The following is an 18,484-nucleotide window of genomic DNA, read 5'->3' as shown; positions in this document are numbered from 1 at the left end:
CACTAACTACCCACTTTTTCTTTAACATAATGCTAATCTATAAGGGAGACTTTGGACTAACTTAGAATGGTTATGGCAATTTTTGCTTCCATAATCTCCCAGGTTTCTTTTTTTGTTTTCTTTTGTTGGGGGTAGGAAGGAAAAATTATTTACACATTAAGATAATCAATGTGCATGTATATATGTGTATGTGTATAATTTTCAAATGCCATATAGCCATTTCTTCTAAAGGAATCCCACAGAAATAAAAAGTTTCTTGAGTACATCAGTGATGAACAGTGAGGAACCCATATTAATTAGACCCTATAAGACAGCCCTGATTTGCTGTTTTTAAAATATTGATGTTAGTTTTTTTCCCCGGAGAAGTGAGTAGCATTAGTTTTTTAAAGTGATCAGTAATAAACAATAAGAGATAAGGGAATGTCAGTCTTAACCAGTCCTTTGACATTAGCTAAGAGCAATATACAATGCATGCTTGCCATACCATCATTTATCTGAGCAAATGTAGAGACTAAACTAGAGTCCAGAGGTACTGAAGATGATGTGGAAGACTTTTCAGCAGCACTCTCAGTCTCTTCAGTCAGTAATATTTCAGGACATATAACATTAGAGCAAAGGTTACTTTGATCCTCAGAAGAACCGATGTTGGAAGATCTCCCAGGCAAAGTATCAGGGAACTTGAAGAGATTTTCGGTTTTACAACGCAATCTCTGGAATGCCTTCTGATCTGCATTTGGGTGTTTTACTGTAACAAGTTCATCAGTAAAGGAAATCCACTGACTTTGTGACCAGGAAGCAAAAGAAAACACATCTGTGCTTTCTGATGAGGTGGTTACATCAGGGTTGCACAGTGAGTTAATGGAAAAGTCTGGTGATATGCTCCTGGCCCCAGAATCTGACTCATATCCAAGTAAAGATTCAGCTATTATACACTCAGGCAAACCAATGGAAAAGGAAGAAGAGTTCCTATTCTGCTCTTTAAGGATAGCTGAAGAAGAAGAAAAAGATTGAAAACTAATAGCAACAGGAAAATTCTAAAACTTATATTTTAAATCTGCATAATAAATAGCTGTATTGCTTTTAATGCTTTATATGATTTGAAGCTGTCAACAAATATATATGTAGTTAATAAACATTTACTGAACAAATATTAAGTTTGTAAAATAAAAGAATGTGAAAGCATATATTTTGAAATTTTATACATTTATAGAGAGTTCCCTTAAGTTCCCTTAAGAAACTGAACTGGCTAAAATGTTTTCTCTCCCCGCCCCTGCCCTCAAATTCAATACAACTACCACAAAAATGAACAAATCTAACAAAGTCAGGAGCAAGTATTAGGCTTATGTGGCTTACACTACTATTACTATACAAATCTGTAAGGACACCATATTCTCTTGAGTTTTAAATAAACCTCAACAGAAATTATAACGGGGGGGGGGGGGGGGGGGGGAAGTGACCTAGTTTTCTTTCAGTTGTTTTTCAGTCACATTTGACTCTTCATGATCCCATATGGGTTTGTTGGGGGGGAGGGGTTGAGGGGAGTGGTGACAAAGATATTCAAGTAGTTTGTCATTTGCTTTTCCAGTTCATTTAACAGATGAGGAAACTGAAACAAAAAGAGATGTGAATTGCCCAGGGTCTCCTAGCTAGTAAGTGTCGTTTGAACTCAGAAGATGAGTTTTCCTAACTCCAGGGCTGGTATTCTATCCACTTTGCCAGAATATGACTTGAGGCTTATAGTTTTGTATGGCTCCTTAACCAGGGCACGTAGGGTAGAGAAGTCTCTGCCCAGAAATAGCTTCTCCACCCAGACTTGGGCAAATCATTTCAACTCTAAGGGAACTCAGTTTCCCCAACTGGAAAATGAGAGGATTCAACTAAATGGTCTCTAAGGTCCCTTCTAGCTCTAAATTTCCAAACCTATGATTCCATGACTATGTCTGCTATCATGACATAAGATATTTATTCCTTTAGGGTAAAAGAGAAATTAATAGTACCTAGTATATTAGGGTGATGTTGTACTCCATTTTACTTCTGACAACTAAGGTCAGACCAGTGAATGGGACTGAAAGGCTGAGGAGACAGTGGTATGGTATAGAATACTGCTAGGTGGGAAAGTCTGGGTGGGGTAACAGAATAGATAGCATGAAGTGTTAGGTTTGGGGAAAAGAGTAAATAAAGAACAGAAAAAGTAGAAAGAGACTAAGACAAATTTTGCCAATTCTTTAAAGTTCTGTGGATAGAAACCATGCAGTACGGTCTTGGGATAATGTAATATAATTTGGTAAATGATTTATTTTTATTTCAAAGGTAGGTTTAAATGAGAGTTTAACATAATAAGATGTCAAGTCATCATAGTATCTTTTAGCACAAGATGTGTTCTAATGCTATTATACGGATAGTACTGGAGGAATGGTTTCTTTAATGAATAATGAAGAACTCTGAACAAATCAGAATTTTTAAAATAATTATTTCAGATAAATTATTATTATTAATAAATTATTACTAGATTAAAAAGTTTTACCTGAGGTAAAGGTGAAATACTCTTTAGATAGGAGGCAAGAGAAAGAAAAAACACTTTGAGGTGGGGAAAGGCATAAATCATTCTAAAAAGAAAAGAGCATTAAACAAAATATAGATTTATAAAGATATTTTCTCTGGGGGATTTTATGATTTCTAAGTTAACAATTAATAAAAAGATACCAAAAAATACACACTGCAAAACTCATTTAGAAATCTCTCCATTCAAAAAAAACAACCATGCTTAAAATTTTTACTAAAACAGAGGGCAACTAGGTGACTCAGTGGGTTGGAAGCCAGGCCTAGAGACAGGCGGTCCTGGGTTTAAATACAGTCTCAGATACTTCCTAGCTGAGTGACCCTGGTCCTTAACCTCACGCCTATTGCCTCACCCTTAATGCTCTTCTGCCTAGGAACCAATACACAAGCCTCGATTCTAAGAAGGTATGGGTTGTTTGTTTGTTTTTACTAAAACAAGCAAAAAACCCAAAACAAAGCAAGACTTTGAAAATAAATCTTGGACACTCCTATATAAATTATCTTTCCCAACGTTTTTCCTCCAATCTCTTCAAACAACAAACCAACAAAGTTATAATACCTGAGTTAGGCAACATAGAAAATAATTTTCAGTAATTAAATTACTTCAAATATTGAAAAGTAACCTTGCTCAATGAATTTTAACAGTGTATTTTCCCCAAGAATCAGTCCTTCAAAATTGTTAGGAATGAAATTGCTTAAAAATCTTCTGCAACTTTAAATCATAATTGTAGAGCTAGAAAAGTTCTTAAGGATCATGAAGTACAATGCTTTAATTTTACAGAAAAGGAAACTGAAGCCTAACAAGAGTAAGGAATTTTCCTAGTCACATAGTTCATTAACAAAATTCAAACTAGAACCTACATCTACATTTTTCAGTCTATTATATTTTTTAAAAAATCATTTAGAGAATAAGAGTGACTGAATTAGAAATACTGATACCTATTTCATCATTAAAGGCAAAACATGTGTTTGGCTTGTTTTTGTAATTCTACAAAGGTTGCGAACAACTGCCTGACTTTGGTAATTGATGAAAGATAATTTTAAAGAAAAACACAAAGATAAGTCTATTTTATTATTGCCCAAATTATAAATAGTTACAATTTTTGGCAAGCTTTAACTTTCATAAATAAAATTATCTCTTTTCACCTTGACTGAAGAGTAATTAAAATTTTTTTTCAAAATTGTATCCTATATAGAACCACTCCACCAATGAAATCAAACTTTTTCTCAAGTAATTCCACGGATTTTCCTTTAGCACAATAATACATATATATCCATAAACTACAGAATTAAGTTTTTTAAACGTTCATGAGTAGGATTTGCCAGAATATATTAAAATGTTGGTATTCTTCCCTCCTAAAAAGGATAATTCAGAATCAAAATGTAGGCTATAAATATATACGTATAGCTAAATGACACAGATGTAATTCATATTTTAACATGTATTATGGAAGGTAAAATTAATAGTTCAAATATTTGCAAGTATGGCAGTACAGTCACCCACACATGTTAGCATCTACTCTGAGAGGAAATTTTTTTCTCAAGCATAATTCCTCTGAACTTCTTTAACAGATTTTCTTCAATATCTACATTGTGTTCAAAATTCCTTATTGTCCATGAAATCTTCCCAGATTTCACTAATATAGTTCTGAGTGAATATTTCCTTCTCTAAGTGATAACATATACTGACATTTATTTGCCAATTAATTATATACTGTATCACATATATCTTTATACTCCTTTTTATCTTCCCCAATATATTAAAATAAGTATACAATTCATGTTAATTGATTAAATCAAATAACCTTTAGTTATTAAAGTCAGAGAAATTATTGCTAATAAACACTAAAGCAATTTAAAAAATGAATAATAATTTCTATTTGTCAACAATTTAGACTTTTTGACTCATACTTTTAAAACAATTTCCCATCGTATTCAAGTAACAGTATCATCCTTATTACTAAATTAAAATTAAATGAAATTATAAATAGCCACATGCAAATAAATACTGCTGAATTATTTAACTCAAAATATAATTAGCTAATGTAATTTCTTATTAAAAATCTGTTTTTTACCTGATGTCACTGATGTTGAGTTAGAGGCATCAAGAGATGGTCCAAACAATGGGTCCCATGCAAGTAAGTCACTGTTCCCTTTCCTAACATAACAATCCAAAACCAAATAAATTACATGCAAATGATCAAAGGTGTCTAATTAAAACAAAATCTTATGTTTCATATGTTATGTTTAAAATAGCCCCCCATTTTTTTAAACCCTTACCTTCCATTTTGGAATCAATACTCTATTGGTTCCAAGGCAGAAGAGTGGTAAGGGCTAGGCAATGGGGGTTAAGTGACTTGCCCAGGGTCACACAGCGGGGAAGTGTCTGAGGCCACATTTGAACCTAGGACCTCCCGTCTCTCAATCCTGGCTCTCAATCCACTGAACTACCCAGCTGCCCCCAAAATAGCCCATTTTTTAACAATGTTGTAAACTTAAAATGTCCAAAAATAAATCAACTAAGGAACATTTAAATGCAAAGTATAAATAATTTATTCTGATTTTTTTAAATGTTAGGTTTAGATTGTCTTCATCCTTTGTATCAACTGAGAAACTTATTTTGCAGTCATTTTCCTTTTAGGGTAAAGGATCAGATAACAGAAGAAAACCAGTGATACCTTCTTTCAAGTAAAGTGATTTCAAGGTAAAAATACTTATTTCTGTAAGGATGCAACACATTATCTTCAAAACACAACTCACTAAAAGGTCTGCAACTACTTTCAGCATACAAAATTGTAAATAGCATTGGTATGTCTGTCCTATATATGTCAAGGTATTTGAAAATCAAACTGGAAGCTTTCACCATCTTAGAAGGCCGGACCACATCCCAAAATAATTGTAAGAGACAAAAGCCCTATTGTGTTCCATTATCTCATCTCAACACAGTCTAAATTGTGGTTCAAAGAATTAGCAATCCTTAGGATGAACAAGAGGCTAAGGATTTGACACTGGGGAGGCAAATTTTAAAAATCAAATTAAGACAACATTTTTAAATTATTACTTTTATGGTACTATTTGCCTTCTTTAAAGAGCTAATTTATAATTATCTCATTTATCTTTGTAAGCATCCTGTACAGTTAGTAGATCAGGAAGAAGTATAATCATTTTCAAGAGAAAAAAAAGGCTGGTATCAAGTGATTTGCAGGTTTCATAGTTATTTGTAGGTTGCAGAGTCAATGAAAATCTTGTTTCCTAGCTAAGTGTCAAACACTTCAATAGAGCACAAGATTTTTTTTTTAATGAATTTTTCTCTCCCAAGCTCTATTCAGTAGCCACAGGAACAACATATCTCCCTGGATATCACATATCTCTCAGGCATGAGCCTGTAGGTTTTCTGCCTTGGAAGTGAGGCAGCACCAGAGAAAGGATAAAGCCCTGCCCCAAAGATGACCCTTCCAAGCTCCAACTTATGTTTGGGCAGACTGAGGTGACTAATATAAGCGGTGTGGCCAAGGGCAATAGTTGCAAAGGCATCACCAACTATGGCATGCAAAACAAAATCCACCAAGTTCTGCACTAAGTAACCTCTACTGGAGTTTAGTACCTTGCCCATATGGCCTTCTCTTTTGCCCAAGGTGGTTAGAAGGGCTACCAGTACTGTATATGAGATAAAAATGGAAGATCTACAAAACTGGCCAGGACTACCAAATCAAATATGGTAAACTGAACCAAAAAAGTGCATTTCTGATTAAGAATGACCTTTCTGACAAGAGCATTAAACCTCTAGGAGGACTGACTACTATGGAAAATAATCAATGACTTTATTATGATGAAAGATTGTGTGTTGACCAAGAAGCATGTTCTTGATCCATGAAAGTTCTTGCTAAGACAAACTAAATGTTGCATTCTTGAGAAGGATGACTTGAAATTCATCAATTTCCCTTCCAAATTTAGCCATGGCCCAATCTAAATTGATGGAAAAGAAGCCTTTCATGGAACCACTCAAAAATGACATTGCCAAAGAAAAGGCTACTTAATGTTTTCAGTCAACTAGGACCTAGTAGACTCTCAATAAAGCTGGTATTAAAAAAAAATTAGCTGATATCAAAACATAAATTTATAGCGTTCTTAGGGTAGGTGATGAATGGGGGGAGAAGGAATTAATTAATATAGATCAAAAGCACAAAACACCATGAATTCTGCTGAAACGCTATCAATCAAACTATACACTATCTCTCTTTAAAGATAAGAACTACTTAAGATAGGAGGCCCTTGAATTGAAATTTGCAGAAAACCTTTCCTTACAACTTTGATAATAAAACACCTTCTAGTTTGATTAAATACATCAAAAATTTATAATTCCTCAAAATAAGTTTTTAAAAAAATAACATAATGTATACATTGTTATATAGCTCCTACCTATGAGAATGCCAAAACATTCAAAATGATCAACCCATTAATTCTCTTTGCAGGAGAAATATGGGCAAAGAAATTATACATTTAGTGATGGATAAGGAAAGGGGCTCCAGACATAATTTGTAAATATGTTTTAAGTAGTAAATAGAACTGATTTTCAATACCTATGTTGACTAAACTTTTCTAAGTTGAAATTCACACTATGCCCTCATTGTCTTTTCCTCAGATTCATGAAATTACATGGTCCCTTGTACAAAATAACAAAATAAATTAACTTTTGTGAGTGAAATCAATGAAAAGGTATCCATTTATGGTCTTTTGAAAGTATTATTTACAGAGAAGTAGCCAAAACTACATTTGGATTGAAATAATTATTTTGTGTTCTCTTAAAATCTGAAATAATTTTAAATAGTCAGAAAGAATAACAAAATAATAGCAACATAAAACCCCATGTTAAGAGGTTTTTTCTCTTAAATTTAAGTGAAAAAGGATGACTGATAGTCAATAATTAGGAAAGAAAGCAATTCAGCTGGATAGTCAAAGATAGCTATTTTCAAAAATAACTTTCTATCAAAAAGAATATAAAAAAGTGATACAAAATGTAAAATATAATTTGTAAATAATGAACTTACTCATTGGGTGGAGCAGAAAGTTTTGATTTTGTTAACTCTTCACCTAATTAAAAAATTAAAATAGTATGACAAATAAAAATCATATCATTCGAGTAACAAAATCAGTCAATGCCATGAGAACAAAAACATAAAATACAAACATGCAGAGAATATTACATGCACAAAGACCTACTAAGTCTAAAACCACAATGCATAAATATAATCTGAAAAATTATGAAACAAAAGGAAAATGAAGATTTCTAAATATTTTCTGCAAGGTTTAGGAACTGAGGAATGCTTAGGAAGCAAAAGATGAGTTTCTGCCAAATAACTTTTCTATTGTCTTTAGAACATTATTTACTTCCATGCAGTTACAGTATTCACTAAAGTTAAATTCTTTTAATATGGCTCAGGTGGTTAGGATTTGGGAAGGGGGTAGAGAAGAGCAAATAAAAATAAATTACAAGTGAAATGTATAATAAGTTTCATTCATTTTAGTTTTTATTTAGTAATAATTGAGCTTTGTATAAACTTCATTAACATAAACAGTATAAACTGTCACTGTGAAAAATTAGTTTAATCCATTTTTAGTAATATCTAACTCTAAATCTAACGAAAAGAACACTAGTAAAGCATGATGTGTGTGTGTGTACACATATATGTCTTCATTTTAAGAAAGGAAATTATTTATCAATATAATATTTTTCAAGTTAAAGTTTAAATTATTTGGGGTGTGTAATTAGCATCTGTTACCCTAAAACTAGAATCCACAGCAAAAGTATGATTCCCAGCTTTATCATTACATGCTGATGTAGACAGGATATAAATTGGGTATAGTTCCATTTCTTGCTCTCCTTCCTTCCTGTCAGGGTTTTGGTGGAGCGGGGGATTTTTAAGCAGGTAGAAAAACTTGGTCACATGGTTCTATTTTGTCAGATAATAAACTTTATAAAGATAATACTTTAAGTATTGCACATTAATTTAAATCTTACAGGGGTCAAAGGGGATTAAAGGTAGAAGAGACTTAGATTCTAGCCTTGAGTTATGTTTCCAGTTCTAGACCTATGAACTGCTTGTTTTTATAGTAATATACTGTCAAATTCCCTCAATGAGTCTCTCTAAGGTTCTTTCTGGCTCTTAATTAACAAATGAATCAAGTGGTACTAAATTCAAGCAAAATTGTTGTAGCTGTGATTTTACATGAAACTTACAATAAATTAATATGACATTTCAATTCCAAAATTATTCCTGAGTTCTCAAAAAAAAAAAGAGTTTGGTTTGGTTTAGTTTTGCAGGAGAGGGAGGGTGTCTTATCTTGGCAGCATGAAATAGCTATGTAAAAATATGGGTTTTATTAACTGCCACATTTTTAGTAGTATCTGGTAAACTTAGGGAAAAAGAGAAGCAATTTCAACTAAATAGTCTCAATATTCTTATTAAGTTCACAAAAATCTTCCTTAGATTTACCATAAGACCCAACAAACACAAGAGCTTTACTGTGCCCTCTAGTGGAATGCTCCAAATATATCATTCTGTCAAAAGCCAATAAATTAAATTGAATACTTATCTTAATAAGATTCACCTTTTAAATTTGTAAAGAAATACAAAAAAAATATATGAATTTGATTGTTCCTAATCTATAAGAAAGTTTTGCACAGTAGCAGTATCATAGTCAATGAGGTTTAGCCAAGGCGCAATTATTACTAATTGAAATCTAATCTATGAGAAAATAGGAAACAATGATGAATAAAAATATTTTTTTCTAATCAAAGACTGTCATATTCTTTGTATCCAAAAGTGTCCCTTAAAGTATTCAGAAAATGTACTGAGTTTTAGAAAGGAGAAATAATTCAACAATAAATGGCTATTTATAACACAAACATTTGTAACACAGAAAATGTTTAATATGTCATAATCACTAGAGTTAAAACTTATAAAGCCAAAATATGATGAATATATTTGACATATCTTGAAGCCACACAAGATGCTAAAGTCCTTTTATCTACTCTAAATAATATAAAATTGCATTTTATTTAATAGAAACAATCATAACTATCTAATTTCTAATTAAATGTTGTATCTATGAAAAGTCTTTAAAATTAGAGTTACAGATGAATTATTTGAGGTCAAGAGAGATTTAACTTTTGAAAAAGGCTGAGATTCTACTCTTTATATCTTCTTGCCAGAAAAGATATCCCTCAATTAGCAAAGCTTTAAATTATAATAGTTGGGGGTTAGAACATTATGAGAGCTGAAAGAGGCATTAGAAATCATTTAGTCCAATCTCCTTTTTCCCCATTTTACAGATGGGGACATTGGGTCCCAGATGGGCCAGGAGACTTACCCAAGGTAAGACTGATAGTAAACAGCAGAGCTAGTAATCCAAAATTAGTGTTTTGTTTCACTACATGAAAATGCTTCTCCGTTATTACAATAATATAGCATTCCTTTCAGGAATATATGACTTCAAATACAATATGCCTGGATGCAGGTCATTAATATATCTTATGGATTTAAAATAATGCTACCTTAACAATTAATGACATAAATATAATAGAATATTGGTGTGATCAAAGAAATGAGGACTCTTCAGAGAAACAGAAAAACATGAACTGATGCAAGAATACATACTGTATCTACAACAATGTGATTTTAAAGGATAAAAATAAACATATTCCTGTGTAATTATTATGACCAAGGTTGGCCTCAATGAAGAACTGAGAAAATGAACTTTCTCCTTTCATTGCAAATGTGGAAGACTATGCATGTGTGATGCATGTACTATCATATGGAATTGATGGAAGGATTAATTTTGCTGAAATGCTTTTCTTTTTATTCTTTGTTTCAAGGAAGGGTAAGGGAAAGCAGGGAGTATATTCACAAATGGATATGATGTAACAATTAAAGATATTTATAAAAATGAGATAGAATTGAAAACTTAGTAAATGTTACAGGATATGACATGAGCAAGATCATAAGGACTTTAAAGATTAGCCTAGGAAAGGAATCCAGACAGGTCTCAAAAAGAACTGTGATGTAAGTGAAATGTATTTTAAACACACTTCTCATTTCTGGCCCTCCCATACTCCCAACTCAGAACAACCTCATGTCCTTGTTTTGCCACACCTATAAAAGAGGGAGGGCACAGAACAGTAATACCAAGATGCTAGTCATGTATAACAGTGTAATTGTCACGCTCCAACGTAGTTGTGTGTTTTGAAAGAGCTAAGCTCATGTCAAATGAATAAATTTCAGGTACTGTCATACCTAAGTGAGACCAAAAAAAAACCAAAAAAAAGATTGTAAAATAGTAACAAATATATGAAAGACTGGTTCAAATTATTAATAGTAAGAGGAATGAAAATTAAAGCCACTCTGTTGGAGGGCCTTTGGTATTTCGGGTATCATTAACACACTGTTGTTAAGAGCTGTGACTTGATCCAACCATTCTGTGAAACAATTTTGAATTATTCACGAAAAGTCATTTGCAAATGGATAACCTAAAACAAACTGCTTTGCTTGCCTTCTCAATGAGGGGGAAGGAAGGAAGGAGAATTTGGAACTCAAATTTTTTTTTAATTAAAAAAATTTTTTTTAATCACCAAACTGTTTGTATCCTTAGAGCCATCAATTTCATCCTGAACTTCTCCAAAGAAGTAAAATGTACAGTCTTGTATTTATACTAGAATGCTAATAATCAGAATTTTTTAATATCAGAAAAAAAACCTTGAAAAAAGTAGGTGACAATTGATTAAAAAATGGTTTAATAAACTGTGATACTATGAATATAAAAAATATTGTTATACTCTAATAAACTATGAATATAAGGAATTCTGAAAAATAGAAAACCTATATGAACCAATATAGTGAAAAATAAGCAATTATCATAGTGTAAATGTAGGCCAACAGACTTTAAAATGTAATTCCTTTCCTCTCACCAACCATATATTAAGATTTCACCCAAAAAGGACTTGGAGAGAGTTGATCTTAATTGAGGAAATATCTTAGATGATTGGTAATGTAAATGTAAAAAAATAATAAAAGGCAGTAGCCAGTTTCCATCTGAGCCATTGATTATCATTGTCCTGGCTGACTTTGCTTACCTATGTTTTATGGTTACAAGGGAGGGTTCAAAATTGGGGTAGGAAATAGCAATGGTGTAAAAATATTTTAAATAACAATAGAACTTCAACAACCATAACAAAACTCCAAGTCTGATATTCATCAACATTTTTTACTTGTAAAAAAACTTGGGAAGAAATGTTTGGTTTTGCTGAACCTTTTTTCCTTTTTGTTAGCAGAGGTGGCTTGCTGGATAGGGGAAGCACATTAGGAAAGGAACATGACATAAAAGATGAAAGATATTAATAAAAATATTCTTTATAAAGAAATATTTGGTGTAATTGTGATTACTCAAACTATAGAAGTAGAGAGGCAAATAGTTATAATAGCCTTTCAACTATCTAATAGACTGAGTATTCCTTATAAATTATTATTCAATAAACCATATAAAAATAAAATAAATTTTATAAAACTCCTCAAAAACATATATTCTGCTGGTAAAAAAAGAATTTGCATAAACAGCACCCAATATTTTTTTTTAAACCCTTACCTTTCATCTTGGAGTCAATACTGTGTATTGGCTCCAAGGCAGAAGAGTGGTAAGGGCTAGGCAATGGGGGTCAAGTGACTTGCCCAGGGTCACACAGCTAGGAAGTGGCTGAGGCCAGATTTGAACCTAGGACCTCCCATCTCTAGGCCTGGCTCACCCAATACTCTTAATTGGCACATGTTTTATCTAGAAATGCTTTTACAAATCTTCTCAAATATTGTGAAAATAAGAATTCACTTCTGAGAAATCTGATTAAAGGAACCCACTTGGCAATGATCTTCATATGTATTAGCAAAAGGTCACAAAATTTTAATGTATACTTTTCCTAAATATAACAATGCTTAACTATTTTCAGATTCATGGTGAATGATTCCTCCCTCTTCCTTGTTTTAGGGAATCCCTGAATTGAGAGATGTAGTTCATTTGATTTGGAGGGGACAATCTTTGAGTAGTGATATTGGAAAATTTCCAATTCCCTTAACCAGAGGGAAGAAAGCATGTATCTTTCTCTGTCTCTGCCTTTCTCTCTTCTCAAACACATAAAAGCACATAGTATTGCCCCACTCCATAACTTTAAGAAAAACGCATTTGTAATTTCAGTCATGGATGACTTTCAGATGTACTATCTTCTCTTTCGGTAAATGCAGAAATTGAGTTCATCTGACAACGTTCTTTATCTTTTTCAAGTGTAGTATTTCAATGCTTTATATTTATGTGTTGACTCCTTGCATACGGTATGGGAAGATTTATAGACTAGTTAATTATACACAATTGAGGAACAATTCTATTAGTTGGTCATGAAAGGGAAAAGATTTTTTATTAGGTAATTGATAGTACAAACATTCCTATATTTAACAGAAGTAAAATACAGGAATTAAGATTTGGGGAAATCTTTTAGCAAAATCATGCCTAACAGAAATGAAATAAAATACAGGACATTAGGATATTATAAAATTTCTTAAAACCATGGGATAATTCATATACTGTTAGAGGTATTAATTATGTTGATGTTTCTGACTTCTTCCTCTTTCAATTAAAATTTTTAGTAAAGTAGAAGGCTCAATGTGTTTGGGACAAAAAGCATACATTTAAAAACTAAAAGGCATCAAAAAATATTGCCTTTAAAAATAAGAAAGGCCATCAGTGCTAAAAATAATATAGAAAAAAGAAGGAAAAAAGTAAATCTAGGATAAATTATGTCAGTTATTTTTCTAATTAAGATTTTGTGAATTTTAACTTTTAACATTAACATAAGGGCAAGGGGGATACCAATCTCATCTTTTTAATAAATATGTTCGTCTATCTATATTTATGTCTTCTAATCTTCCACTAAGACTCTTCAAGCTACTAAGCTTATACAAATAAGTATCTCTTTTGTTTTGAAGAGTTTTGGTTCAAGGTAGAAATAACCAAGTAAATTACAATAATTATATATTTTGCAGTCACCAATATTAAAATCTTTTTTTATCTGCTCTTATTTTTTCACCAATAGTACAAGATGACAATTCTAATTTTAATAAGATTATTCTATCATCTAGAATTATTCAGTTTTACAACTGACATTTATTAAAGTATTTCTACCTTTTAGTTATATAATACCTTTCCTACATTACTGCAGTTAATAGAAATGGACTTCAAACAAATTTGTTAAAGAGCACTTAATTTATTATTTAAAGTTCTCACTCAAAATGGAAATAGGATTATAGAAAAACACTTCAACTGAAGCATTTGCTATAAAATTATAGTATTTTGCAAAATAGCACACATTTAAAAATGGTTTTTTGAATTGACTTTCAAAAAGTAAATGAAGCGTATCATTTAACTTCAAAAGTTACTAAGGATGACTCTGGAGTAAAATTTAGGCCCAAACTGTAGAAATTAAAATTTTATAATTCTCCTATTTTATAGTTAATAAGCAATCTATAAAAATTTCATTTTTACTCACTTGCTACTTAAAAACTTTTCTTTGTCCTTGTTGTCTCAGCTGAAGCTGAAAATTCTGATAGTTTATAAAAACTGAGAATAGCCCTCTGTTCTGCCCTCAAGTCAGATGATGAGGAAAGTCCTTTTGTTACTACTGCTGCCCAGGATTGAAGCAATTAAACAATTTGCCTGATAAAACATAGTAGCAGACACAAAAATATCCTTTAATTAAAATGTGATACTTACTAGATGAATTCCTGTTCATTTGTACCTGAAACAGAAATGCAAAACTAAATGAGAATCATAACAAACTTTTATTAAAATTATGTATGAAAAAACTACAGACATTACACTGATACTCCAGACCACTAAATTAAGTTAAATTAATTTAGCATTAAATTAGCATTAAATAAATGCTGAACTGTCAGGTACTTTTGAATATAATAAGTAGAGCTTCTTAAAAACATGAAAGCAAACAAATTTAAGATCATTTTTTTAAAAAACTCTTACCTATACACCAATACAATGCTATGTATTGGTTCTAAGACAGAAAAGCATTAAGGGCTAGGCAATGGGGGTTAAGTGACTTGCCCAGGGTCACCCAGCTAGGAAGTATCCGACACCATATTTGAACCTAGGACTTCCCATCTCTAGGCCTGGCTCTCAATCCACTGAGCCACGCAGCTGCCCTGAAGATATTTGTTTTTAATGAGATCCTAACCAGACCTTTATAAAGAAACAATCTTTTACTCACATATTATCATATAAAATAAAATCACATGTAAGATACTATTACAATATGCTATTCAAGTGAACATTTTTCTTTCCCTTTCAAATTCAATCAGGCTCTTTTTTGTTTTTCTTTCTTTCTTTTTTTTTGGTCCAAACTTGTGATTCCTATAGTGTAGGGAACCACTAATGAACATCAACTCTTTAGCAACTTAAGCAACTCATAAAGATACATGGGATACTGAGATGTTAACCCAGGGTAAAATAGTAAGTAGTGTCAGAGATGGGTGAGACTGAACCCAGGACTATGTGATTTTAAAGATCACCTTTTTGTCTACTTTTTGCTATCCAGGCAGATATTCAATCTCATTGATTCTATTTTTGCATCTGGAACCTCCTCTCTATTTCTACTGACACTACTCAAATATGGATTCTCATTAGCACACACCACACACTGAGAGATCTGGGAGTCTCTTTCTAGCCTTTTCTTTTTATCAATTTTCTCTCTCCTCCAAGTCACCAACATGTTTCTGGCTAGACTTATCTTCCTCATGCATCCATATGGTCATATAACTCATTTGCTCGACATGTTTCAATACCTTTCCTAATGTCTATGTAGTAAAGTTCAAATTTCTTTCTTTGGCATTCAAGGCCTCCCACAATCCCTATCTAATTTATGTCCTGCTAATCACCATTATATAACTTATACTTTAACAAAACCAGTCTGTTTACTATCTCCTATATATGCCCTGTTTTCCCTTATTCTTGCTCTAAAATACTTCCATCCAAATGATCTTAAATTCCATCTATCAAATGAATATCCATTCCATAAAGCCCAGTTGAAACACTGCCTCCTCCATGTTACCCCCTTATTCAATGATGACCTTTCTCCACTCAGATCTCACATAGTAGTCTGTTTACTTCTCTATATAACATGAACTATTTTGCAAAATGGTTATTTATCCATGTGACAAACTCCTGTACTAGACTATAAAATACAAGACGAAAAGCTATCTTCTCTATAATTTAGTATCTCCATTAGCACTTAGTGCTCTAGACATATAAGAACAAATAAGTATTTACTTTTTTGAACTGACAGCAACCCGACATAAGATAAAAATGACTAATATAAGTAGTTTAGGTTTAAAAAATTGTACTTACTGGACTGTGCCTCTAATATCACATGGAAAGAAAAATAAAAAGGAAAGAAGTGAATGTTAGGTTTAAAATTTTAAGGGTAATATTTCTCTATTGACTTTTGTTTACATGAATATGGGGAAAATCTAATTTTTCATTAATATAGAGCTCAGGTCCCATGTCTGAATAAGTAAGGTTGCCTGAGATTAGTTAACACAGAGGTTAAATTGATTTAACAATTCCTATGTGTCAGAACTACGAAGCAAAAGTGGATCTTACTGACTCTATGCCCAGACTTCAACTTACTACCCTACCCTCCTCTTTTTCCATTCTATTTATTTATTTCTAGTAAGTCGTAAAACATTCTTTAAAATTTTTGTTTAAACTATATATAAGAATAATCTTCTGTGGCCTTTATTAATAAGCCTTTGGTAAGTGCCTATGTCATCAAACAAAAGGTTAACAGAAGGATTAAACAAACACAAATATTATCTACTTTAAAATGACTCCTTCCCTTCTTGCTCCTTGATTCTGTTCCTGATGAGGAAATGCAGGGCATTTCCAACAGGCAGGCAGACCAGAGCAGATCAGCAACTGTTTTGCAATTTAACAATTAGAGTGTTTAGTCAGGGTACTAAAAGGCTAATTGATTTGACTACAGAGCCAGGATAACAGAGGGAAGACTTGAACTAAAATCTTCTGGACAGACAGGCTAGCCCAAGCTCTACTACCACATGTTGCCTACATATGAATTATAATATAGTAATTCCCAAGAAAGCTAGAGCATCAGAGGAAAAAAAGAGACATAAGATGGTATTAGATGCTACTTATTTTTTTAATGGTTCTCAATAATCTTTTAGATTGTATATGAAGACAAAATACCAAATCTCTATCAGTAATTTACCAGTAGTTTACATTTCCCCTATTAGACTTATATATCAAAACAATCTTTAAAGTCTATAAAGATTAGGTAAATCAATTATTATTATGAAATGGTTACAAACATGAATTTAACAAAGTTTTGAAATTTCTCCTTATCTCCACCATATAAAATGTGTCAAATCTAGTGCTGTCTTAGAGTTACAGAAAAGCACTGAATTTAGACCATTATCTGGGCACCAAAGCTCAAGGACCTGCACAGTCTACCACTTACTCCCACCTCTGTGACCTGGAACAAGTCACCTTACCTTTTTGGGCCTTGATTTTATTTAAAAATTCTGGAAATTGAACTAAATTGCGGTTTCCTTCTAGTTTCAAAATTAAGACCCTTTGATCTCTATGTGAATGTTCAGAGACACAGAATGATCTAGTATGGGTCTTTTATTATTTAGGTAATATGGAAAAGTGCACATTTAAAATCCCAGAATCTACTCAATTTATTTATAATATCAGGTTTCCTTATTTTGTCATTCCTGTTATCTAACATTAAATGTCATTCTTATTCATATTTTGTTACACAAAATTGTCTTTGAAATAATCATCTCATATTGCTTACTGATACTGCTGGTGAAAGACTTATGTTTCCAATGGAAACTTTCAATTCATCCAAAGAAGCCATTGTATGATGAGAATTGTTGGGATGCACAGGCTTGATTTCTATGCGGTACTTCTTTGGTTCTTCATCTTCAGAATCAGAATCACTGGATGAGTAGAAATGGTTCTCTTTGGTATGTTTGGACCAGTTGAGGAAAGTATTTTTAAAATGTTTCTCAATACAAAACTATTTTTACACAGTATTAGAGCATGGGTATACTAGTCTAGGTTCATGAAGGCAAGTTCTAACATGTTAGCTAAAAAGATTGGAGGAGGACAAGAACCAAAAGGAAGTAAAGAACCATTTCTAACCTGTGACTATCAGTGATTCTGGGATAAGCCTCAATAAAATGAAATGAAAACACAGTCCAGCTTGAATGATAAAACCTGTTAAATAAGGAAAGCTGAGAAACAAAGTGAAGAGTCTGGCAAGAGGACCAAGTAACTGGTCATGGCTAAGCCCAATTTCCCTTTTATGATCTAACCACATCTACATAATCTACCAAGTAAAGTCAAGAACCACCACCAAAAGGCAATAAAAGAAATCCTTTTCTGAAGAGAAAACCTCACAGAAAATATCTAATTCAAAGTCCAAAGAAATGAATAAGCAAATGTAACTAAAATCAGAAGGGAAGCAACAAATTGGGAAACAATCTTCATAACAAAAACCTCTAAGAGCCAAATCAATTGTACAAAAAATCAAGCCATTCTCCAATTGATAAATGGGCATGGGACATGAACAGGCAGTTTTCAGTTAAAGAAATCAAAACTATTAATAAGCACATGAAAAAGTGTTCTAAATCTCTTATAATCAGAGAGATGCAAATCAGAACAACTCTGAGGTATCACCTCACACCTAGCAGATTGGCTAACATGACAGCAATGGAAAATAATGAATTCTGGAGGGGATGTGGCAAAGTAGGGACATTAATTCATTGCTCGTGAAGTTGTGAATTGATCCAAC

At 32.4% G+C, this 18,484-nt stretch overlaps 1 protein-coding gene across 7 annotated transcripts in view; it reads right to left on the bottom strand.

Annotated features, from left to right (window-relative positions):
• The window catches only part of FCHO2 (FCH and mu domain containing endocytic adaptor 2), a 145,332-nt gene that overhangs the window by 26,331 nt on the left and 100,517 nt on the right, over nucleotides 1–18,484 (bottom strand). For 3 of the 7 annotated variants that reach the window (XM_056824738.1, XM_056824741.1, XM_056824742.1), the window contains exons 13-19: nucleotides 17,483–17,658; nucleotides 16,012–16,023; nucleotides 14,368–14,392; nucleotides 7,608–7,650; nucleotides 4,635–4,717; nucleotides 2,525–2,545; nucleotides 485–988 (exon numbers count right to left, since the gene is read on the bottom strand). In XM_056824738.1, the coding sequence (XP_056680716.1) occupies nucleotides 485–988; nucleotides 2,525–2,545; nucleotides 4,635–4,717; nucleotides 7,608–7,650; nucleotides 14,368–14,392; nucleotides 16,012–16,023; nucleotides 17,483–17,658 (864 nt within the window). The remainder of the gene's footprint in view (nucleotides 1–484; nucleotides 989–2,524; nucleotides 2,546–4,634; nucleotides 4,718–7,607; nucleotides 7,651–14,367; nucleotides 14,393–16,011; nucleotides 16,024–17,482; nucleotides 17,659–18,484) is intronic. The other 4 variants (XM_056824743.1, XM_007486513.3, XM_056824740.1 and 1 more) reach the window with 3 other exon arrangements.

This window comes from Monodelphis domestica, chromosome 3 (assembly GCF_027887165.1).
Source record: "Monodelphis domestica isolate mMonDom1 chromosome 3, mMonDom1.pri, whole genome shotgun sequence".
NCBI classification, from domain to species: domain Eukaryota; kingdom Metazoa; phylum Chordata; class Mammalia; order Didelphimorphia; family Didelphidae; genus Monodelphis; species Monodelphis domestica.
This window is presented reverse-complemented; position numbering and strand designations above follow the sequence as displayed.